Raw genomic sequence first — 25575 nt, 5'->3', positions numbered from 1 at the left:
TTAGGTTAAACAATTCCTATAAAAGGATCATATACCATGCTAATATTCTGAACAATCTGTTCAGAGAATGGGTGAGAATAATTTTCTTACTGATTCTTAAAGTGATAGTGAAAGGGTCAGAATACTTATCTGATTTTAGGAGAAACAGAATGGTTAATGCCCAATAAAATTTGAAAGACAGTTGCTATCATATCCACTGAAACCTAAAGTATGGCAAAAGTTTGCTAAAGTACCAAAACATGCTGGAAATCTTCAGGTGGTTCCCAAAGTGGAATCAACAGACAACAAAAGAAATGACAATAAATCATTTTATTACTGAGAATTGGGTGTTGTCAAAAGTGTAACAAAGGCAGGCTTTTATTCATGTCCCAATTTTAGGTGCTCAAATATTGCATTTTTAAAAGTATAGTGGTTCAGACATCTCAAATCACAATAAAATACAACAGAAACTTGGCCATGACCTTCCTTAAATGTCATTTGATGTTCCCTGATAAATTATAGATTGTATTACAATGTCTACAGTTAATGAGATCCAACTAGACTAAACTAGCTAACTGATAGCACTGGTGAAGTTAGGTTTCAAAATGATGTATACTAGAATGCTCTACTATAAAAGAGATAGGAAGTACTCACTCTCGTGATATATTACTTCTTTCCTTACAGCTATTACGTGCATTTTGAGGGTTAACAGGGATCAGAAAGCACCCGGAAACCTATATTTAACAAACTATATAGTAGCCTGCCCAGTAACCAATGGTTTCCTTTCTTTCAGGGAGATTGATTCCTGCAAAGATGTCAAAGTCTTCAGGGTAGGAACAAATGCAGTTTTCCATCCAAAGTGGCTGTGGTGAGCTGTAATATGAAGCAAAGAGATTTTGTCTGTCATGAATTATACCTGGCAGAAAGTCTTGCTGTTTTTTAAACAAATTAATAAATATAAAGGTGAACTGAATGTACTGATAATGTATTACATTATTATTTTCTTTTCATTCATATTTTCTTTCAGTGTAAACCTGTTTTTATTACTAACGTTAATATATACAGTGATTTTCAAATGAATAATTAATCAGTTTAACATTATAAAATTAACGTGTACTTTTGAGAAAGAGAAAAACAGATTATGAAAGGCTGGTCCCTGGAATCTGGTAATATATCAAGAGGAATAAGTACTATTAATGTAGATATAAAACCTGGTATCTATCATGAGTAATTGCAATGAGAATTGGAAATAGGTATCCTGGATCAAACATTGGCTTTATTTTGTAAAATGTTATCTAAAATGACACTTATACAAACATTAGGAATTTCAAAAATAAGTTTCTGTTTGATGTATAGTGCTACTCATGATATGTTAGAAATTTATTGATTAACCTATAAGCCGTACTAAAACACTTGAGAAACACACTTGACACATACACATACAGCCTACAACCCACAATACAACAAAAGTTAAAATAAACTGTTAACAAGGGAGAAATCAGTTATGACCTTGGTCAAGCCTGTAGCCGGGGGGGGGGGGGGGTAAGGGTTCAACATCCCCCCCCAAAAAAAATTTCAGGTTAAAAAACTCCTTTACTCCTGAATTTTAACTGGTTAACCAAATCCCTATGATAAGTATTAGAGAAACGAAAATTAGGAGCCCCTTCAGAACTTTCAAGCACTATCTCAACCCAAATGAAGGAGATCAGACTTGGTGGGGGCGGTTGACAGGGGTGGAGCTGCAAGCTATTTAAGGCTGCTCTGCCCCCTGCTGTGCTCTTTGCTTCAGCATGAGCATATGAAAGCAGAAGAAAACAGAAACTTCTGCCAATTGTGAAAATAATTGTCCTTTGTGGTCGACAAAAACTGGCTTTAAGAGGGAACAAAGATTCAGAACCTATTACCTATATGGTAATTTCACTGCCTTGTTGAGATCTCATGCCAGATCAGGAAACACTGATCTAAAAAGTCATCTTGAAACTGCAGCTATGAATGCAGTCCTCAAATACAAAATGAATTTATAAACATTTGTGGTGACAAGATAGTCCAAAATTGTTGAAAGATGCAATGCATCACAGTGTTTCTCTGTTTTGGCAGGTGAAACTTTGGATGTGAGTACCCCAGAACAGTTATTGCTCTCAGTAAGTGTATTGACACAGTTTTCAAGTACAGTAGAGTCTCACTTATCCAACATAAACGGGCCGGCAGAATGTTGGATAAGCGAATATGTTGGATAATAAGGAAGGATTAAGGAAAAGCCTATTACACATCAAATTAGGTTATGATTTTACAAATTAAGCACCAAAACATCATGTTATACAACAAATTTGACAGAAAAGGTAGTTCAATAGGCAGTAATGCTATGTAGTAATTACTGTATTTACAAATTTAGCACCAAAATATCCCGATGTATTGAAAACATTGACTACAAAAATGCGTTGGATAATCCAGAATGTTGGATAAGTGAGACTCTACTGTATTTCCAACAAAAGTTGTGGTATTCTTTTGTAACCATAAATTACCAATTAAGAGTCATTTTCAGATTTTTTAAAACTTGAAACTTTGTAACTAAAATAGAAATTTGAATGAACCATAGTATTTAAATTATTTTGTGTTATGGAACTACTTTTCATGATTAGCTAAAAAATGTTTCAACCCCCTCCCCCTATTTTTTTCTGGCTACGAGCCTGACTTTGGTAAAATAAACAACATGTTATTAAATGCTACTTGAATCAATATAAGATTTACTATGCAATTTAAAAAGATTTTATACCAGAGGGTTTAGAAATATTAATAATATGTTAGACCATTTATTATTCATATTTCTGCGCAAAATTCTTTTCTGTGCCTTTTTGCTGTTTTCTGCACAGAATAAGCTGTTTTTGATGCAAAAACATTATATGTGAAGATAAACTCTCTAGGGCAGAGTAGTTACCAAAACTTTAGGAGAATTAAAATGACTAATCTGATTCAAAATTTTAAAAGGGGGAAAGGCTGACAGATACGTTTATTCAAATATCGAGTCAAAAGTACAGGATACATATTATTAAACATTTTATAAGAAATCATAACGTTATTCTTATTTCCCCATCCCTTCTCATTCTGTTTTACTATAACTGCACAAGACTTTTCTTTGACAGTGAGGAAGAGAAAACTGGACATTTATTTTATGGAAGTCACAGTCCCTCCACTAAATACATTTAAGAAAAGAACAAAACGAATAAATATCTTCACAGTGAAGGTAGGTGATATATGTTTACATGCATGAGAGAAGTTATTCTTAACCCATTACATTTTTTTCACTCTAGACTTTGGCACCCATCACATGTAAATAAGAAAATTAGTTCAAGGATATCATTCATGAATTCACATTACAGACCAGACATTCTTATAAACGTGGTAGGGTGAAGTTAATGTCTTTATACTTATATCTGTTCCAGAGTTTAAAAGACTAACAATTGGAAGCTAGCTACATATTGCTAAAAAGAAATTTCTACATGTATTTTCATTGTATCATAGGGCTAATAAAAAGCAGAACACAGTAAACAATGGAAACAAATACCACAAATAAAATATCAAGATGAAGAGGCACAGTAGTAAATCAGTAGTGGAAATTATATGACCCAAGGACACTATGTGCCCGCAAAGCTGTTTCTACAATAATCAGTAATCTGTCTTTAAAGCAAGCCACAACCCTCTAGTGCTTACTTTTATTCGAACATCCCCCCTCCCTCAAATTGTTTTACAAACCAAACATGAATTTCCAGATAGATAAATGGGAATGGTCGAGATGACCTTGGCAGGGCCCTAGAAGGACCAAACTGGCCACCACAACTTGTTCATCCCTATGGTAAATTAGCATAGAGGGCACTAGTGTCATACTAAGATAGCACAGAGTGTTCACTGAACAGAATATGGGACTTATTTGAAAAGGGTGAAATAGTTGTTACTACAGATGGTTGTCAAAAAAGTCAGAACCTCTCTTAGTCAACATCTCTTAGCCATTTGCTTTAGGCACAGAGTGGGGTTTTAACACAAAGTATCTTTTATTTAAATCCAAAATTGTGATGCCCCATGGGCCACGAAGTTGTGACTCCAGCACCATCATGAATCATGATGATGAAAACATGGGGTTTTTGCCGTATCAGCAAGAGACGGAGCTATTCCAGATGCCTGTTGTGGATAATTCTTGCCAAGAACCCATTACAACAGACCTTGGACAGATTCTTCCCAGCGCTTCCCCTCCCTTTGCAAGAAGGGAATTTTATCAGGCGAGCCGTTTTCAAAGGGAACATACGAGGAGGGGCGAGAGATTAGCTGCCAGACAGGGCCTTAATTAGCTAAGTTCTCCTGGGAAATTGCAGGGAGGAAAGCATCTGGATGAAGATGTGTTTCACTTCTTTTTCCCTTGAGAAAGGAAGCTCTGGACACCTGCTTTGCAGGAAGATTAAAGTTCTTTAAAAGTATCCCACACTTTGAGTCCGTTGCGGAGTCAACAGATCAGCCTAAGGATTAACTTCGGTTCCAGCCTTGTGTGGACTGCGTTTAAGTCTGCAACCCTCAGTTCGTTTGTGCCTTGCCTTGCCGTGTACTGTGACCCATCTCGTCGTGTTTCTCAGCCTTGAATCTTGTGCCAAGTATCCAGCCTTTGTTTCCAGCTCCCTGCCTTGGACTCATGTAAAACCTCAGAGAAAACTTTGGATGTTTATCCCCACTCTTAACTGCCTGGAGTTAGAGTGTGTTTCGGTTTTGGAATTACAACTTTGAACTCTAATATAATATACTGGACAATATATTTCTGGACTATATTTGACCTTTCCTCAAAGGTCTATTGCTGAACTATATTCTCTGCTTGTTTTCTTTCTACTATAATATTTCCTTAATAAAGATATTAGATTGTTATTGGCCTCCGTGTGCTGGTTCTTAGTGCTCCGCTGCCAGGGCGTGACAGTTTGACTCCGCCACCAACAGCACTAAGTAACCAAAGGCCAAAATGACCGATCAGCAGGGGGCTGGGGCGGCCGCGCCGACCAGTTTCACCATTACTCAAGAAGAATTTACCAGGATCCGTGACAAAATCCGGGAGCAGGAGGGGGAGATTCGTGGCCTGAAGGATCGCGGGGCCCGACTCCCAACTCTAGCATTGCCAACCAAGTTCTCCGGAGAAGCCTCAAAGGTCCACGTATTCCGCCACCAGTGTATGGTGTACCTAGAAGCCCGCCACACAGAGTTTCCGCAGGAGGACCTCAAGGTGGCTTGGATCTACAGTCTTTTGGATGGACCTGCAGCCACCTGGGCGACGGCGCTATATGATGCAGGATCCGTGTACCTTGCCACCGCACAGCAATTCTTGAACCATCTCCGGAACACTTGGGGAATTGAAGACGACCAAGAGGCGGCTGGTCATAAACTCCGGCGCCTATTCCAAGGGGACAGACCGCTGTCACAGTACATAGCCGAGTTCCGTGTACTGGCTCAAAATACGGGCTGGAATGATATAGCCCTTAAGGGCCAGTTTCGTGAGGGACTTAACCATGAAATGCTGGAGGAAATCTCCAAGGTGGACCCCCCAGAGACTCTCGAGAGACTTATCGCCCACTGTTTATGGGCAGAAGTCCTGCTTGCCAACAAGAGGCAATGGATCCGGGTACAGAGTGGAAGGCCCAGGATAAAAAACCCTTCCACTGCTTCTCCCCAGCCTCGCGCAGTTTGGAGACCCCCTCAACCAGCCCCCACTTCCATGGGGAGCGAGGATGAACCGATGCAACTGGGCCACGTGCGACCCAAGTTAGATGTTGCGGAGAAGGCCCGGCGACAACATCTAAACCTTTGTTGGTACTGCGGAAATGGGGGACATTTCGCCAAGGAATGCCTGGCAAAGAAGCATACTCCCACCCATTTGGCGGCAGCGTCCTCTACGAACGCAGAGCCCACCGAGACGACTGAGACGAAGCCGGCGGGGGAAGGGAACGACCGGGTGTAGAAGGGCTCACCAACCCAGTCAATAACCCTACTCAAGAGCCACAAACGGAGGTCCTATTCCTTTTGGTGGTCACTTTGTGGTCAATCAAAAAGGGGCCCGTCATGATTCATGCCATGATAGACTCTGGTGCAACCAACAACTTCATCGATAGAGACTATGCTAACTCATTGGGGTTGCAATACCTTGATTTTAAGAATGCCCGGGTAGTCCAGGCCATTGATGGGTGACCGCTGAAGACAGGGCCTGTTAGCCAATGGACCGAGCCTACTCGGATGTGGATTAGGGAACATATGGAGGAGATCTCCTTCTTTGTCACTGAGGTACCGCACTTCCCTGTGATCCTGGGAATTCCCTGGCTAACACTCCATGACCCAAACATTTCTTGGTCCCGAAGGGAACTCCAGTTTGCCTCGGAATATTGCCATAACCACTGCCTGGTAGCCAAGGTCTGCCATACCACAGAATCAGAACCCATCATCACCTTGCCCAAGAAATATTCGGATTTCTGGGATGTATTCAACGAGAAGGAAGCCGAGAAACTACCCCCACATAGACCCTACGACTGCGCCATCGACCTAGTTGAGGGGGCCACAATTCCTCGAGGACACCTCTACTCCCTGATGGAACCGGAGCAAAAAGCTCTCAGGGAGTTCTTAGAGACAAACCTCCGCAAGGGTTTCATTAGACCCTCTCAATCCCCAGCTGCCTTGCCCGTACTCTTTGTGAAAAAGAAGTCAGGGGACCTGCGCCTTTGTGTTGACTACCGGGCATTCTTCGGAAGGAGCTTCGGACGCCTAATCCTAGGGCGTTGGCTGTTTGGAGCTCTGATTCTGATGAAGAACTTGGGACACCTGACCCTAGGGCATTGGAAGTTTGGACGCCCAAGGAAACCTAAATAAATTGGGGATTTTTGGCCACTGTTCTTTGCGTGTGGCAAGGTGTTGCTGGGCGCCATTGGGTTTCCTGTACGTGATTCTGAAGACTGGCTTGGGACTTTGCAACAGATGTAAGTTTGCTCCGGGTTATTCTTCAACGGAGGGCTGGAATTGTGTGGGTTTTCCTGGACTGCACTGTTATTACTATTTTGCATTAGCTGCTGTTCGCCTTCGTTGTCTTGGCTTTTTGTGCCATTCCTTGACGTGGACCTTCTTGTGACGACTTCACCCTTTGGACCTTGGACTGAATCTCGACTTGGCTTATCTCTTCACTCCCAAACTCGGCTTGGCATCGTTCTCGTCTCCGTGGCTGTCTACCGTTGCTGACTCCTGGCTTCGCTCCCGACCCTGATGATGTTCCCTTATCCTGACTTCGGATCGGCTTGACTTCGCTACAACGCTACGCTCCTTTGGCTCCTGGTCTGGCTTTCGTCTCTGCAGCAGCTTGTCGCTAACTCCTCAGTGTTTTCCAGTTTTGTTTGTTTGTGCCGCTTTCGGCAAAGAGCTTTTAACCCGGTTTGGGTTTTTGCCTCAGTTTGGAATCGCTGCTGTACTCCTGGGTTTTGGGGAAGGTTTGGGGGCTTTGCGGTGAATTATCTTTGTTTGTTTTGCCATTTTTAGCCCGTTTTGTGTCTTTGGGCTGAGTTCAAGTACTTTGTTAAATCCAGATTATATCTCTGGTTAATCTGGATTATATGCCAGTTCATGTTTTTGGCGTTTTTTTCTGTTTTGACTGCTTAATAACACTGAAGATTAAGTGTTTTAAGCCTCTGACAATTTACTGAGCTATTTTTGAGTTGTTACTTAAATAAACTATATTTAGCTCTCAGTTGGCGTCTGACCTTTGACTCCAAGAGTGTAATTCCACAACACACTTTATACCACTTAGGGTTTTACAAAACATATAATTTATGTATGTATGCAGGCCACAAGCATGTGCCTATTATAATGGGGCTCGCTTTATGCTAGCATACACACAGTGGAAAATGTGTGTGTGTGATCATCTCATATATAAACCAACTGTAATGTAAAAATCTGTGTAACTTTTTAAATATGGACTTCTCTAAATTGCTATTCGAAACCTATAGAATTCACAAGTTACCTTTTCAAAGCAAAACACTCTAAATCTTGTCATTTGTAATGGGTTTAGTGTCCTTGTGTTAGTAGGTGCAGGGATTCTATGTCTTTCTTTTTAGTTTAAACAAAATCTTTATGGAGGTTACAATGATCTGATATTTTGATATTTGCTTTACTTACCATGTTTCAGGGATATTTTTACCTAAGAAGGCCTGCAATTCACCCAATAGAGGAAACACTAGATTACTTAATAATGGAAATGAACATTGTTATTTTGCATAAGTTCCATTATGGTATACTGCCCCCTGCTGAAAATCCAACAGGTAGAGGTATAAACAAAATGTACACAGCCAACTTGGAAAAAGAAATGGGAGAAAGAACTATACATAAATGTTTCTAGCACATACTTCTGTCTCTTCCCCTCAACCAGGAACTATTAAACGATTGATTTATCTACCCTGTTTCCCCGAAAATAAGACAGGGTCTTATATTAATTTTTGCTCCCAAAGATGCACTAGGTCTTATTTTCAGGGGATGTCTTATTTTTCCATGAAGAAGAGCTCACATTTATTGTTGAACAACAAAATGAACATTTATTATATACTGTAAAGTAGTTGTCATCACAAACCAGCATAACAGACAAACTATGAATCCTATCAAGAATTTCTTGTTACTACCATTATTTACATGTACAACAATCTATGGTACCTCTTGCAATTTAGGTTTCACAAGGTTTCCACGCTGATTTCTCTCTATTCTAGTTTCAATGTAGTCATGAATGATGAATAATATAATATACTATAATAATAATATGATAATATAATAATAATATAATGATATACAATATATTAATGAGATAATATAATATAGGATATAATAATAACAGAAAATGATAATAATATGGTATTAATAGGATAATATAATAATGGGATATAATAACAGAATAGCATAATAATATAATAATAATAGGATAATATAATAGACTAATAGAATGGAATAGAATGATATAAAATATATTAATAGGATAATATAAAATGGAATATAATAATAACAGAATATGCTAATAATAATAAAATAATAATATGATAATATAATAGAATAATAGTATAGAATATAATGATATAAAATATATTAATAGGGTAATATAAAATGGAATTTAATAATAACAGAATAATAATATAATAATATGAAAATATAATATAATAATAATATAATAATAATATAATGATATTATAATAATAATAATAGAAAAATATAATATAATGATTTAAAATATATTAATAGGATAATATAATAATGGGATATAATAATAGTAACAGAATATGATGATAATAATATGGCAATAGAATAATAATATAAAATAATCAGTTTCATGGCATAGGATAGGAAGATGAGAGGAGAATCCCAATGCGTCCTGTACCTTTAAGGAGCCTTGGGGACGAGTGGAAAACCCTCTTCCTTCCTTCCCTCCCACCCTCCCTTGCCCGGGCTCCAGGAGCCAATCAGAAGCCTCTGGGAAGCAAGGCAGCATGGCCAGGAGGGAGACGGAAGGAAGGAAGAAACGGCAGCAGCCACGGAAGGTTCTTCAAGCCTCGGCTGGGGGACAGGCAAGGCAAGGCAGGGAGGGAGGGAGGCACAGAAAGCAAGCACTTTCCCTCCCTCCCTCCCTCCGGTGTGTGTATGAGTGCTGCTTCTGCCCTGCAGCCATGCTTCCCAATGGAACTCTGCTGCAGCCTTAGTTGCTAGGTCTTACTTTCAGGGGAGGCCTTATATTTGGCAATCCCCCCAAAACCCTGCTAGGTCTTATTCTTTGGGGAGGTCTTATTTTCGGGGAAACACGGTACTTATGTGTCTGTCTGAATTAGAAAGGGAACATTCATTTTTCTTTTCAATCTTTTCTTATTGCTATTTTAAGGTTTTTATCAGCTATTTCCTCTTCATTGTCTTGTGATGTTGGTGTTCTTTAAGATTTCTCTTCATGGCCTTCATTATATTTTTGAATACACTATATCCTTTAGTCACCTATTATATTGCATTTACAGTATCATTTTAATGCTGACAATTATTCAATTATGATTCACTGTTCTCTTTAAAAACATGGCCAACTGCCTTAATGGCATTTCCTCATGGATGTCTAGATTTATGTTGAGATAAACATGCAAAATATTGCAAATTGATTTCTTCCCACTCCAAAATTTCCTTTGTTATTTTATTTTACACTCTTCAAATGATTATGTACCTCATTCCATGTGGCAAGTCTGTAAATTTATTTTGCTTTTTTTTGTTATATTTCTCATATTGCACCCCTTTGATCTATCTATTCCTAGTCTGCCATATTGTTGGCTGTGTTATTTTGCGGTTTGGTCAGTTTATCGGCTTTGTTTTATAACAGTAGTTCTCAACCTGGGGTCCCTAGATGTTTCTGGCCTTCAACTCCCAGAAATCCTAACAGCTGGTAAACTGACAGGGATTTCTGGGAGTTGTAGGCCAAAAACATCTGGGGACCCCAGGCTGAGAACCACCAGTTTAGAACATGATAAATTCCCTTTTCTACTTGAGCAGATATTTAAAGAAAGTCCTGATGTATTCCCAAAGTTCAGTTGTACCATATAAACTCAATTAACAATATTTTCAGCTCATGGCAGCTGTCATTCTGCTTCTCTTTATCTCTATGTTATAATTTCACCTGGAATTTCCAAGACATGATGGAGTTAGGAGAGGGCTGCTGACACAGAAAGCTGAAATATCCATCTTGCACTTGATAGACATTTTTCCATTCCATGGCTTGGTAGCTGCAGGAATGGAAGCTTTGAGATGGCTACTGAAATTGTGCTAATATGTTGACCACTAAAAACCTGGGTCCTTAATGATCACCAATGGTTAATGAATCTCCAATAACAAGAACCATTCAGAGAATGGGAAGTCTAGTATCTTTCTCCTCTTTCATGGAAGAACCACTGTTCAATTTCTAAAGAATAGCCTTTGCAGTGTAAGAGACCAGGCCTGTAGCGAGGGGGGGGGGGTTAGGGGTTCAACCCCCTCCCCCCGAAATTTTTCAGGTTATAAAAAAAACCTGGTTTACTCATGAATTTTAACTGGTTAACCAAATCCCCATGCTAAATCTATGAGACGCAAAACATTAAGAGTCCCTCCAGGCACTATCTCAAGCAGATATTGACAGGTTTGTAGTGGGGGGGGGGGGTGCTAGGGGTTCAAACCCCCCTCCCCCCCGAAATTTTTTTCTGGCTACAGCCCTGTAAGAGACAAATCAGATTCTCACACTACTGAAATTGATAGGTTAATTATAGATAATGGTGGAAGAACAATGTAGTCAGTTAACAATAGTGAATGTGGGTCTGTTGATGCCCATGTCAATAGAATCAATGTCAGTGTTGACATCAAAATTGAAACAGAATCAAATCCTCTGAAGCACATAGAAAAAAAAGGTTATTGCTGAAAGAGGAGAACTGCCCTTAAGCAGTTCCAGCATTCAAAAAGGCCTTTAAATGTAGATGATGGAAAGAGACTGTGGTCTTCATCTCAGCATATGCAGCACAAAGCACTTCCCCTAGAGCAAAACTAGGAAGACTGATTATAGCATGCATGATTAGTGAAAGCGTATCACAAATCACAAAAGTGTAATGTTTGTACTTTGCCCAGCCTAGCAGAAGGTATGCCTGCCTGTAAGGAGCTCTCACAACCAGACTCCCCTTGCAAAGGACTGCTGGAGGACAGAACGTTTAAGACCAAAGAAGAAGAAATAAAACTGACCTCTCCCAAATGAGAGAGAAGAAAGGACATTCTTTGTCTCCCTAAGAAGAAGAATGAATAGATGGTTCCCAATTAAATAACTGCAACAATCAAAAGAGAAGTGACTGGCACCAGCTGGGCCATAATCCTTGAAATGGGGTACAGGTAGATACTGAGGTGGGTGTTGTTCTTATGTCCTTTCACTTTATTGCTGAATAATAATAGTAATAATAATAATAATAATAATAATAATAATAATAATAATAATAATAATTTTATTACCCACCTCTCCTTGTAGCTCAAGGTGAGGTACAACATCATTAAAACAAATAGATAAAACACTATTAAAATATGTATGACCAGATACATAAAATTAAAATGCAGGTTAAAATTCACTGATAAATGCAGACTAAAATTCACAAGTTAAAATTGATCCTAAGGTGAACCTATCACATGATTATCTGGGGCTGGGAATGTGTGGGTCGCCCAATGGGTTTCCATTGTCAAGTGGGGAATTAAGCCCTGATCTCCAGAGTCGCAGTCCAATGTTTAATCCAAATCCGCTCAACATCCTCAGCTATAGGGAAGAGTGAAGGAAAACTTCCCTTTCATTGATTTCCTTACATTAATCTCTTAGAGTCAAAGCTGTTATTTACTCACTACATTAGGCGCTGCTCTTATAATCAAAATTAGTCTTTCAGCTAAAATATGTAAGGCTGAAGAAACTATATAGTCTTTACAATTTGCTTGCTATTCTATCTCCCATGATACCAAAAGAAGTATTGTATTCATCCACTTTACTGTCACCTAGGGGCATTCAAATTATTGTCGTTAAGACAGCCAATGTGGTATAGTGCTTTGATATTGGACTATGACTCTGAAGATCAGGGCTTGAATCCCTACTTGTCCATGAAAATCCACTAGGCAAGACACACTCTAACCCCCAGAAAATCCATAATTTGTTGTTTTTATGTGCCTTCAAGTCAACTCTGAGTAATGGCATCTTATCATAGGGTTTTCTTGGCAAACATTTAGAAATTTACCATTGCCTTCCTTTTAAGCTTGAGAGTGACTTTCCAAGGACATCCTGAAGATTTCCATGGCTGACTGAGGAATCAAAACTCAAATGTGTACAATGTACTGTCTCTCTCACACATATTCTTAATTCACTCAGATTTTTTTTTATCATCATAGAAATTTGTTTCCTCCGTTCTACACAATAGTGGTTGCCTTCATATAGCATTATATGGGCCTTATAAGCATACTACACATTTTAAAGTGTTCTTTAAAAACCGTATGCTAATGTGCAAGTTCTACTAAGCTAGCCTGAAAAATATATAATGGTTTTCCAGTCACATTTGTAATAGGCATTTGTAAATCTATAACATATATTTAAAATTCACATGGTTGAAAGAGTGAGTGTGGGTTCACATTAGGTTTTAAAGAAAACATTTTAAAAGATGACTTTAAAAGAAATCTAACACAACTATCCTCTTTTGGTAAAAAAAAAACACAGATGTGGTTATGCTGTTACTATGACATCATTCTCATCATGAGAGTGCCTCAATAATGAGAAAAACAGGGAGGAATTGTTGCTAAAAGGCGGTGGCAAGTTACAACTGCAATCTATAATTACACACTTGTACAAATTCTGGGTCTTAATATCCCATGCCTCAATGCCAGATAAAACCAAACCTAGATTAAATGGTAAACTCCTCAAGATCCAACTTGTAGTTCTACAACTACTATGATCTAATCACCTAAACAGTATATTATGATTATGGGTAAGAGCCCTACAATAATCTGTCCTGGTGTGGAGTACATCTGTTCAAGATTTCAGCCACTCCATTCTGTTCCTCCACCACCTAACAACAGCTACTATTCTCACTAGGCCTGTTTCTTCTTTCCCAGCTCCCCACCATTTTGGGTTTGGGTAAATGAATAGACACACTACTGTACAGTCCCAGCTATATTAAAATGTTGGATTTTTCTATTAATATCTATGGGAAGATCTCATTTCAGTTTCTGGAAACACTCACAGCATGAACTAGGCAACAGCTGAATGTGTTGTGAATGAGTCTTCTGAGGCTGTTAATGACAATGGTAGGATCAGGAGGGGAAGGAAGAATCCTCGCGAGGAGGGCTCGTTGGAAGACTTACACAGCAAGTCAGATGAGGATTCATTTGGGGATTTGGAATGGGATCCTGAGGTGGAAATGACTGCTGAGGACCCGGTGGTGGCGGAAGGAGTTGGCATAGATTGGGCACGGGCTCCGGAGGAAACTGGGCCCATGGATGCTGAGGATGCAGGAGAAGCTTGGGTTCTTCAGAAGCAGACCCCACATGGTCTGCCTGGAGGAATGAGGGCAATTCCGCAGGTGTGGACAGGGTTGGACGTGGGCAGGGCAATTTTGGCTCTGATGAGGAACTTGGGACGCCTGATCCTAAGGCGTTGGTTGTTTGGACGCCCAAGGAAACCTAAATAAATTGGGGATTTTTGGGCATTGTTCTTTGCGTGTGGCAAGGTGTTGTTGGGCGCCATGGGGTTTCCTGTACATGACTCCGAAGACTGGCTTGGGACTTTGCAACCAATGTAAGTTTGATCTGGGTTATTCTATGACAGAGGGCTGGAACTGTGTGGGTTTTCTCTTTGGACTGCATTGTTATTACTATTTTGCATTAGCTGCCGCTCGCCTCCATCGTTTTGGCTCTTTGTGTTAACCCGTGACGTGGACCTTGCTGTGACGACTTCACCCTTTGGACCTTGGACCGGAATTCGACTTGGCATATCTCTTCGCTCTCAAACTCAGCTTGTGTCACGACCCAGGCTGCAGAGCACCAATAACCATACACAGAGGCCAGAATCTATCTAATATCTTTATTGAAGGAATATATAAAGTTAATAAAAACAAGTGTAGAAAATAGTTCAGAATCAGACCTTTCAGGAAAGGTCAGAATTAGTCCAAAAAAGCAATGTCCAATAAGAAATATTAAGGTCCAAAGTTGTAATCCAATAACCGAAACACTCACTTTGCCAAGCAAAGTGAGGGGAGATGACAAGGTCCTTTAGTCCATGAAACTTGAGCGAGGCTAGGAAATAACTTGATACTTGAACAAGGCTTGAACGTGGAACAAGGTAACTAAGAACAAGAACAAGGTCCGTGGAATAACTTGATAAATCCGTGGAACAAGGCAAGGATTGATCCTGGGAAACAAGGCAAAGTCCGTAGATAAACAAGGCTGGGAAGCAAGGCGAAGGCTGGATAGCAAGGCAAGGCTTGAGCAGGAGCGAGGCTTGAATCGGAGCGCGCTGTCCAGACACAACTCGCTCCGAAGGCTGACGAATTGACTCCGCGAAGTTACTACGCGGGTAAAACACCTAAATAGAGTCTAGCTTTCCCGCCGAAGCAGTTCTCTGGGAATCAGAACCGAAAGCTAACTCTGAGACCAGATGTGAGACTCCCCAAAGATTCTCACGAGAAGCAGTCTTAATTGGCCACATTCTTAGCTGCAATCCTCGCACTCCTGCGCGAAGCTGAATCCAAACTTCTCTGTTGTTTACAAAACTCCCGGCGCAAGAATACGGGAGAAGTAGGCTCTGGGCTTGTTTGACATACTTCTGGGAGACAACTTTCTTGCAGGTGCAAGGTTCCCAGATCTGCCTGGGAAAGATCTGGCTGAGAGGAATCCAGTTCAGACTGGGAAGGTAAAAAACCCAAGTTTTCATCTTCATCAGGAATTACAATGTCCTGAGCAGGACTACAAGGCCCATGGGTCATCACACTATCCCCCTCCTCAAGGCCCCTCCCAAACTGGGGCCCTCTCCCCGAGGCGCGAGGTCGTGGTTTGGTGGGATAGGTCTGATGAAAGCGACGGGTTAGATCAGGAGCATGGACTGTGGAGGCGTCTTCCCAAGAGCGTTCCTCAGGGCCAAAACCCACCCAGTCAATGAGATATTGTAGGCGGCGGCGGTGAAAGCGAGAATCCAAAATGTCCTCAACCTCGAACTCCTCCTCCCCATTCATCAAAACAGGAGGGGGGGCCGGTTGGTCTGTATCAGGTCGCACACCATCCGCCGGAAGGAGCAGGGAACGGTGAAACACTGGGTGAATGCGCATTGAACGCGGAAGTTGGAGTTTGAAAGTCACGGGGTTTAATTGCGCCACCACTGGATAGGGACCAATGAAACGGGCATCTAACTTCCGGCAAGGGCGGTGGGAGGGCAGAAAGCGAGTGGACAGGAAAACCCGATCTCCTACCTTGATTTCGGGGCCCGGCTGGCGATGTTTGTCAGCGTGGCGTTTATAGTCCTCCTTGGCTTGATCCAGTTGCTGGAGCAAAAGTTGTTGCACCGCTGTGAGTTCCTGCAGCCAATCCTCTGCTGCGGGAACCTCTGAAGTTTCAATGACAGGGGGGAAGAAACGTGGATGGAAGCCGTAGTTTGCAAAGAACGGCGTTTCTTTTGTAGAAGCTTGAACTCCATTGTTGTAGGCAAACTCAGACAGTGGTAACAGAGAAGCCCAATTGTCCTGTTGATAGTTTACATAACAGCGAAGATACTGCTCCAAAGTGGCATTGGTGCGCTCCGTTTGCCCATCTGTTTGGGGATGATGAGCTGAAGATAAGCGAGAGTCTATGCCCAATAGTTTTTGTAGTGCCTTCCAAAAACGAGAGGTGAATTGAGATCCACGGTCTGTGACTAAACTCTTGGGCAATCCATGTAGTCTGAAAACATGTTGAAGAAATAGATCCGCAGTTTCCTTGGCCGTGGGGAGGCCTTCGCAGGGAATGAAATGGGCTAACTTGGTGAATAGGTCCACCACCACTAAGATCGTGGTGAATCCACAGGAAGGTGGTAGGTCAGTGATGAAATCCGCGGAAATTATTTCCCATGGGCGAGATGGGGTAGGAAGGGGGTGTAAAAGCCCTGAGGGCTTCTCCCTTCGTATCTTGGAGCGCTGGCATACTGGGCAGGTGTTGACATATTTTTCCACATCCTTGCGGATCTTGGGCCACCAAAAATCCCTTAGGATCAAATGCATAGTTTTAAATAGTCCGAAGTGTCCTGCTGGTTTGCAGTCATGACACAGACGAAGCGCTTTTTCCCTGCCCGGTCCGGGTGGGATATAAACATGATTTCTATAGCAGAGCAGCCCATCTTTAAGCGAAAAGGGGAAATGCAGACCTTGGCGAAGTTGGTCCTGCGCCCAGGCATCTGCTTGCTGACTAGCCCTGATTTCTTGAGCACAGATGGGTCCTGGAGTAGGGGAAGTTGAACCAATGGGAATGGATTTGGTGTTCCCCACCGTGAGCGTGGCAAAGTTCTCAGGTTGTAGCAGTTGGGATTCAAAGGTCTCCTTGCGTCCTGCAGCGTATTCCGGTTTACGTGACAGGGCGTCTGCTTGCTTGGTTTGGGCTGGGGTCACATAATGGATCTGGAAGTTGAAACGTTCAAAGAATAAAGCCCAACGTTGCTGCCTCTGATTTAGTTTGTGGGCAGTTCTTAGATGTTCTAGATTACGATGATCAGTGTGGACTTCAATGGGAAATTTGGCCCCTTCTAGCCAATGTCTCCAAGTTTCAAAGGCTGCCTTTATGGCCAGTAGTTCTTTTTCCCAAATGGTGTAATTCCTCTCTGGTGTGGTTAGTTGACGAGAATAAAAGGCACAGGGGTGGAGGTGATCTCCCACCGGTTGTAAGAGTACAGCCCCAATTGCCACATCAGAGGCGTCCGCTTGCACCACAAAAGGGGTTCCAGGATTTGGGTGCTGTAGAATTGGCTGGGAGGTGAATAGTTTCTTTAGTTGCTGGAACCCTTTCTCTGCTTGATCAGTCCAGCGGAAAGGCTGCTTTCCACGGATGCAGCTAGTGATGGGGTCGGACCAGCGGGCAAAATCTGGAATGAACTTGCGGTAGTAGTTCGCGAACCCCAAGAAACGCTGCACCTCTTTCTTGTTAGTTGGCGCCCGCCATTCCAATACTGCTGAAACTTTGGCTGGATCCATGGAAAGCCCTAGAGGCGAGATGCGGTAACCAAGGAAATCTACCTCTTGTAGATCAAAAGCGCATTTTTCCAGCTTGGCATAAAGTCCATGATCCCGCAATCGTTGTAACACCATTTTGACGTGGTTCTCATGTTCTGATTGTGATCTGGAAAACACCAAAAAATCGTCCAGGTAGATTATCAAGAACCTGTCTAGATAGTCCTGAAAAATGTCATTGACAAAATGCTGGAACGTTGCGGGGGCTCCGCATAAACCGAAATTCATAACTCGGGACTCAAATAATCCGAATTTGGTCTGGAAGGCGGTCTTCCACTCGTCCCCTTCCCTGATGCGAACTAAGTTGTAAGCCCCCCGAAGATCCAGCTTGGTGTAAACCTTGGCTCCTCGAAGCCGATCCAGTAGATCCGAGATTAAGGGCAGGGGATAGCTGTTCCGCTTGGTGATATTGTTCAATGCTCTGTAGTCCACCACCAAGCGTAGTTCCCCTGACTTCTTCTTCACAAACATCACTGGGGAGGCGGCTGGGGATTGAGAGGGTCTGATGAATCCCTTGCGAAGGTTTGTCTCTAGGAATTCCCTGAGAGCTTCTTGCTCTGGTTCAGTCAGGGAGTAGAGATGCCCTCGCGGGATCGGGGCCCCCTCCACCAAGTCAATGGCACAGTCATAAGGTCTATGTGGGGGTAATTTTCGGCTTCTTTCTCATTGAATACATCCCAATACTCGGAGTACTTCTTTGGCAAGGTGATGATGGGCTCGGTGTCTGTGGCATGGCATACCTTGGCTACGAGGCAATGGTTTTGGCAATACGGTGAAGCAAACTGCAGTTCTCTGTTGGACCAGGAGATGTTAGGGTCGTGGAGAGTCAGCCATGGAATTCCCAAAATCACAGGGAAATGGGGGACCTCGGTAACAAAGAAGGAAATCTCTTCCATATGTTCCCTTATCCACATCCTGGTGGGTTCCGACCACTGACTTACGGGGCCCGTCTTGAGGGGACGGCCGTCTATGGCTTGCACCACACGGGCATTCTTGAAATCATGATATTGTAATCCCAGAGAGTCGGCATACTCTCTATCGATGAAATTGTTGGTAGCTCCAGAGTCTATCATGGCGTGGATCATGACGGGTCCCCTTTTTGCTGACCATAATGTGACCACGAGAAGGAACAGGACCCCGGTTGGCGGCTCTTGGATGGATTTTTTGACCGGGTTGGCGAGCCTCTCTACACCCGGTCGTTGGCTTCCCCCGCCGGCTGTGTGCCAGTCGGCTCAGACGCCTTCGTCTCCGTGGAGGACGCCGCCGCAAGACGGGCGGCAGGCTTCCCTTTGGCTGGGCACTCTCTGGCGAAGTGGCCCCCGTTCCCGCAGTACCAGCAGAGGTTTAAGCGTTGACGACGGGCCTTCTCGGCGGCATCTAGTCTGGGACGCACATTGCCCAACTGCATCGGCACCTCCTCGCCTCCTCTGGGGTATGGGGTTGGCGGTGGGGGTCTCCACACCGGACGTGGCTGAACGCTGGCGGGAGCGGGGGGTTTTGCCCCGGCTCTACTGCCCTGGCCTCGAACCCACTGTTTCCTGTTGGCAATCATGACTTCAGCCCGTAAACATTGATCAATGAGTGCCTCGAGGGTCTGGGGAGGATCCACCTTGGAGATTTCTTCCAGCATTTCAATGTTGAGACCCTCCCGGAATTGTCCCCTGAGGGCTACATCGTTCCAGCCGGTGTTGTGGGCCAGCACTCGGAACTCGGCTATATACTGAGACATAGGTCTGTCTCCTTGGAAAAGGCGACGGAGTTTGTGACCGGCTGCCTCCAAATTGTCCTCGATTCCCCAAGTCTCCTTGAGGTGGTCCAAGAAGTGTTGCGCTGATCTTAGGTGTGGAGAGGCTTGGTCGAACAGTGCCGTCGCCCAGCTGGCCGCTGGCCCGTCTAGAAGACTGTAAACCCATGCCACTTTGATGTCTTCTTGGGGAAACTCGGCAGCACGGGCCTCCAGATAAGCTTGACATTGGCGACGGAAGACATGAACCTTAGAAGCTTCTCCAGTAAACTTGGTTGGCAACGCCATGGCCGGAAGACGAACTCCGCGTTCCTTCAAACCCCTTATTTCTCCATCCTGTGCATTGAGCTTATCACGGATTCGGTCCACCTCTTCCTTGTCGATGGTGTAGGTAATCGGCTGGCCGCTCGGCCCAGGTACAACTCCGGTAGACATTCTGGCCGAGGTTAATTGGTGCTTAGGGTGGCGGAGTCAAACTGTCACGACCCAGGCTGCAGAGCACCAATAACCATACACAGAGGCCAGAATCTATCTAATATCTTTATTGAAGGAATATATAAAGTTAATAAAAACAAGTGTAGAAAATAGTTCAGAATCAGACCTTTCAGGAAAGGTCAGAATTAGTCCAAAAAAGCAATGTCCAATAAGAAATATTAAGGTCCAAAGTTGTAATCCAATAACCGAAACACTCACTTTGCCAAGCAAAGTGAGGGGAGATGACAAGGTCCTTTAGTCCATGAAACTTGAGCGAGGCTAGGAAATAACTTGATACTTGAACAAGGCTTGAACGTGGAACAAGGTAACTAAGAACAAGAACAAGGTCCGTGGAATAACTTGATAAATCCGTGGAACAAGGCAAGGATTGATCCTGGGAAACAAGGCAAAGTCCGTAGATAAACAAGGCTGGGAAGCAAGGCGAAGGCTGGATAGCAAGGCAAGGCTTGAGCAGGAGCGAGGCTTGAATCGGAGCGCGCTGTCCAGACACAACTCGCTCCGAAGGCTGACGAATTGACTCCGCGAAGTTACTACGCGGGTAAAACACCTAAATAGAGTCTAGCTTTCCCGCCGAAGCAGTTCTCTGGGAATCAGAACCGAAAGCTAACTCTGAGACCAGATGTGAGACTCCCCAAAGATTCTCACGAGAAGCAGTCTTAATTGGCCACATTCTTAGCTGCAATCCTCGCACTCCTGCGCGAAGCTGAATCCAAACTTCTCTGTTGTTTACAAAACTCCCGGCGCAAGAATACGGGAGAAGTAGGCTCTGGGCTTGTTTGACATACTTCTGGGAGACAACTTTCTTGCAGGTGCAAGGTTCCCAGATCTGCCTGGGAAAGATCTGGCTGAGAGGAATCCAGTTCAGACTGGGAAGGTAAAAAACCCAAGTTTTCATCTTCATCAGGAATTACAATGTCCTGAGCAGGACTACAAGGCCCATGGGTCATCACAGCTTGGCATCATTCCTGTCTCTGTGGCTGACTTCCGTTGCTGACCGCTGGCTTCATCCTCAATTCTGACGCTGTTCTCCAACCCTGACTCCGGACTGGCTTGACTTCGCTACGACCCTTCGTACCCTTGACATCTGGCTTGGCTTTCGACTCCGCAGCGACTTGCCACTATTGCTTCAGCATTTTCCAGCTTTGTTTGCCTGCGCCGCTTTTAGCGAAAAACTTTAGCCCGGTTTGGGCTTTCTCTTTAGTTTTAGGCTTTTTGCCGTACTTTTGGGTTTTGGGGAAGTTTTGAGCCTTTGGGACTATTTGCCTTTGTTTGTTTTGCCGTTTTGAGTCTGCCTTGCGATTTTGAGCTGAATTCAAGCACCTTGGTTTTAATACGGATTATATCTCCGGATAATCCGGATTATATTCCGGTTTGTTCTTTTGTCGTTTTCTTTGTTTTTACTGCTTATTTATACTGAAGTTTAAGTGTTATAAACTCTTTGGACAGTTTGCTGAACTGTTTTGAGTTGTTTGTTAAATAAACTGCACTTAGCTCTCCGTTGGCGTCTGACTCTTGACAGAATGAGACAATATGTTTCTTTCTTCTTTTAAAATTTCATCTGCTTCTTTCTCCATCAATTTTATCACTCAATTTCATGTACAGTAGAGTCTCACTTATCCAAGCTAAACGGGCCGGCTGAAGCTTGGATAAGCAAATATCTTGGATAATAAGGAGGGATTAAGGAAAAGCCTATTAAACATCAAATTAGGTTATGATTTTACAAATTAAGCACCAAAACATCATGTTATACAACAAATTTGACAGAAAAAGTAGTTCAATACGCAGTAATGTTATGTTGTAACTGTATTTACGAATTTAGCACCAAAATATCACAATATATTGAAAACATTGACTACAAAAATGGCTTGGATAATCCAGAAGCTTGGATAAGCAAGGCTTGGATAAGTGAGACTCTACTGTATTTGGTTTTTTAAACTAGCTTGGTTACATTTAGGCTTTACTTTTCAGGAATGTATTTAAATCTAGCCTGCCAATTAAAATTTAGAAATGTAAGCTGTAACCCTAGACTAATTGTGTCTTTTTAACAAAGGAAGATATTAGGGCTGTGGGTTGATGAAAAAAAAGTTTCAAAACTCATTACAAAATTAAGGGATGCCAGCATTTTGTTACTAAAGTGTTTCTAAAGTATAATTAGTGAAAATTTTGTTATTATAACGAGAATAATGAAATTTTGTTACTTTTCTTTATAGTAATTTGCAAGTGGGGAAACTTCAGGGGCTCCTTTGTCCCTAAAAGAGAAAGCTATTGAGGTGAAACTTGCTACAATAGTAGAACACATTTTACCACTGTTAGTCCATCAAATTTCAGAATGTTTCACTTATCCACGGATTTTTCGGGAATTTTTAAAGTTTTTATAAACAACATTTTTTTTTTAAAAAAAAAGAGCTATCTCCTTGAATTTTCTATACAATGACACAAAATAACAGGGGATCACTCCCCCAACTTTAAGAAATATTCATACATATACTGATTTGAGGGATTTTTTTAAAGTTTTGACAAAATGTTTGTTTTTTTAAAGCTACAACAGCTACCTTATTGAATGTCTCTCATATTAACCAATAAAACTCACATTTAGAGATTTCTTCCCAACCCAGCACAGAGATTTACTTATTAGAAGTATCAGTCAGTCCTCCTCTTTGCAGATTCAACAGTTTATTGGAACTCTGGCTGGCTGCTGCTACAGAGGGGAAAATCTCTCCCCTCTCCTGATTGTGGCTTTCTGATGCTAACAAAATTCTGGAAAATGTAGTTTAAGGCAGAGCCTTTTGAAACTACATTTCCCAGAATTCTGTACTTTCTCAGTCTCTTTTCCAGTAAACACTGCTTCCTCCCTGCTCCTTCCCTCTCCTAATGGCTAGAGGCCATTATTTTAAAGAGGAATTGCAACCTTTTGGATTTGCTTTGCTTGCTTGCGCTGAAAATAGGACTTCAGGAGGCTTCCAAGGTTTACAAAATTCAAACGAAAAAGTATTGGGTAAGTTTCAATTCTTAAGTTTTTGGCTCAGGCCACGACCACGTCAGATATCGCGTCATAAGTACGAATTTAACGAATTTGATCTGACTTACGATATTTTTTCACAGCCCTAGAAGATATCCATTAGTGTCGTCCCATCAATGGAACAGACACTGTTAGCAGATTTCCAGATTTTGAAGTATCCACCAGAGACAGCAGCCCAATGGTTTCCCTCCTTCTAAAACTTTAGGTTAACTGAATTTTAAAAAAGGCTTTCTTGCTGAATATAAACAATTCTATTATCAGGTCAATTCCCTAGATGCTTTTGGAAATGTTAGTGAAATTTAATGATTGCCTTATAACATTATCTGCTAACACTGAAATGTTTCTCATAAAATGATGACAAACATTCGGACTTTGAAGTTGCTAGCTGATGCAAGCATACATTGAAAACTGTATTACAAAAATTGTATTACACTTTCCTCAGAACTTACACAACCTTAAGAAAATGCCATTGCTCTGCTAAAGGGAATAAGATTGAGTTTGAAGTTTGATCAAAATTCACAACTGAAGTTTCTTAAGTTTGGCTTTTTAATTTTGATTTAACTTGAACTCTCAAATGAACAGGCAAACGTACTGACTTACCACCTCATCTGTTTCCCTGCAAAGCGGGAACAGTACAAGGTATCCTATGGCACATATCTGTTGCCATGCAGCTTTTTGGGATAGCTGATGTATAGATTGGACAGTTTTGCCCCATTTATGTGCCAGGGATCAGTACCATGTTTGTGCACATTGGCTACAACTGTTTCCTCAGATCGACAATTGAGGGCTCCACTAGTAATGTAGTGCTAGCAAAAGCAATAGGAGTTGAACTACAGTCTCTTACATATTCCACCAACATTCCCTATACACCTGTTCCAAATTGCTAGGTAACTTTCTAGGGTTAGGTTTTATCATGACAGAGGGCTGAAGAAGAGGGAGACAGGACAAAGCTCTGATATCATAGGTTAGCCAATGAAAGAAGACAAAGAAGCTGTTATAATCAGTATTATAACTGTCTTGCAAAAATAAAGTTTTAAATTAAAACACTACCGTCTTCAGCAGTCAAGAAACAATAAGAGCAATTCAGTCCCACACTAACCAAGCACCTATGAATACCTACACAGCCTCTTTAATATAGCTCAACAAATGTGTCTGGAAAAAATACATGGCTTGGTTAAAGTGAGCAGCACTGAAGCAAATGTATTTTTAAATGGTAGACAATGTATACAAATACAGCCAGCCCTCCACATTTGTGGGTTTAATTTTTGAAGATTTGATTACTTGTGGATTTGATTAATATGGAATCTCTAGGTCCTCCATTGCAAATTCTGCCAGATACTGAACATTGAGTCATGCTGGAGGAACTAACATATCTAGGTGTTTTAGATTCTCCAGTTTGAATCTATGCATAAAATCACACTAGGGGAACAAGAGATCTTTAGAAAAGTATTCTGTAGGGTAAAAAAAAATATTTTATTCATGTCTTTTCCACTATTGTGGGGGTCCTGCATCCCTAGCTCCCATGAAAGTGGGGGGCCTACTGTTTCAATAAAAAAAATTAAGCTGATAAAATTAAGATTGTTACTGCCTTTGTGGGGCTGCCTTTGAAGACGGCTCGGAAGCTCCAACTAGTACATCAGGCAGCAGCCAGACTAATAACAGGAGCGCCTTACAGGGAGCATACTAGTCCCATGTTGAGTCAGCTCCACTGGCTGCCGATATGCTACTGAGCCCAATTCAAAGTGCTGGTTTTGACCTACAAAGCCCTAAATGGTTCTGGCCCATCTTACCTGTCCGAACGTATCTCCCCCTATGAGCCTTCTAGAACTCTTAGATCAGGGGTCCCCAAACTAAGGCCTGGGGGCCGGATGCGGCCCTCCAAGGTCATTTACCTGGCCCCCACCCTCAGTTTTATAATATAATATTTTTATATCATTTTTAATAATATAATATATTGTATATACATATAATATTGATAATAATATTATAATGCTATACAATGTAATACTAATAATACTATATAATAATATTAATTATATGATCTATATTACATATAATATTACAGTATAGTGGTATAGTTCAATATAGTAATATATGATGCTAATATTGTGCTATGCTAATAATATAATACAGCTGCTCTGAGTCCCCTTCGGGGTGAGAAGGGCGGGATATAAATGTAATAAATAAATGTAGTAAATGAATAAATAAATAATTTTAGACTTAGGCTCAGCCAAAGTCTGAAATGATTTGAAGGCACACAACAGTAACAATCCTAATTAACCTGACTATCTCATTGGCCAGAAGCAGGCCCACACTTCCCATTGAAATCCTGATAGATTTATGTTGGTTACAACTGTTTTCATTTTTAAATATTGTATTGTTCTTTCATTGTTGTTGTTGTTTTGCAGTACAAATAAGACATGTGCAGTGTGCATAGGAATTTGTTGTTGTTGTTTTTTTCCAAATGATAATTCGGCCCCTCCACAGTCTGAAGGATTGTGGACCGGCCCTCTGCTTTAAAAGTTTGAGGACCCCTGTCTTAGATCATCGGG

At 41.8% G+C, this 25575-nt stretch overlaps 1 protein-coding gene across 7 annotated transcripts in view; it reads right to left on the bottom strand.

The window, feature by feature from the left end:
• Positions 1 to 294: 294 nt before the first annotated feature.
• The window catches only part of wdr27 (WD repeat domain 27), a 109131-nt gene continuing 83850 nt past the window's right edge, over positions 295 to 25575 (bottom strand). For all 7 annotated transcript variants that reach the window (XM_062975958.1, XM_062975968.1, XM_062975964.1 and 4 more), the window contains one exon: positions 295 to 852. In XM_062975958.1, the coding sequence (XP_062832028.1) occupies positions 805 to 852 (48 nt within the window). In that variant the 3' untranslated portion in view covers positions 295 to 804. The remainder of the gene's footprint in view (positions 853 to 25575) is intronic.

The sequence above is a fragment of the Anolis carolinensis genome, chromosome 1 (genome assembly GCF_035594765.1).
Source record: "Anolis carolinensis isolate JA03-04 chromosome 1, rAnoCar3.1.pri, whole genome shotgun sequence".
Taxonomy (NCBI): domain Eukaryota; kingdom Metazoa; phylum Chordata; class Lepidosauria; order Squamata; family Dactyloidae; genus Anolis; species Anolis carolinensis.
The sequence above is the reverse complement of the archived record's forward strand: the minus strand, read 5'-3'. Positions and strand labels throughout refer to the sequence as shown.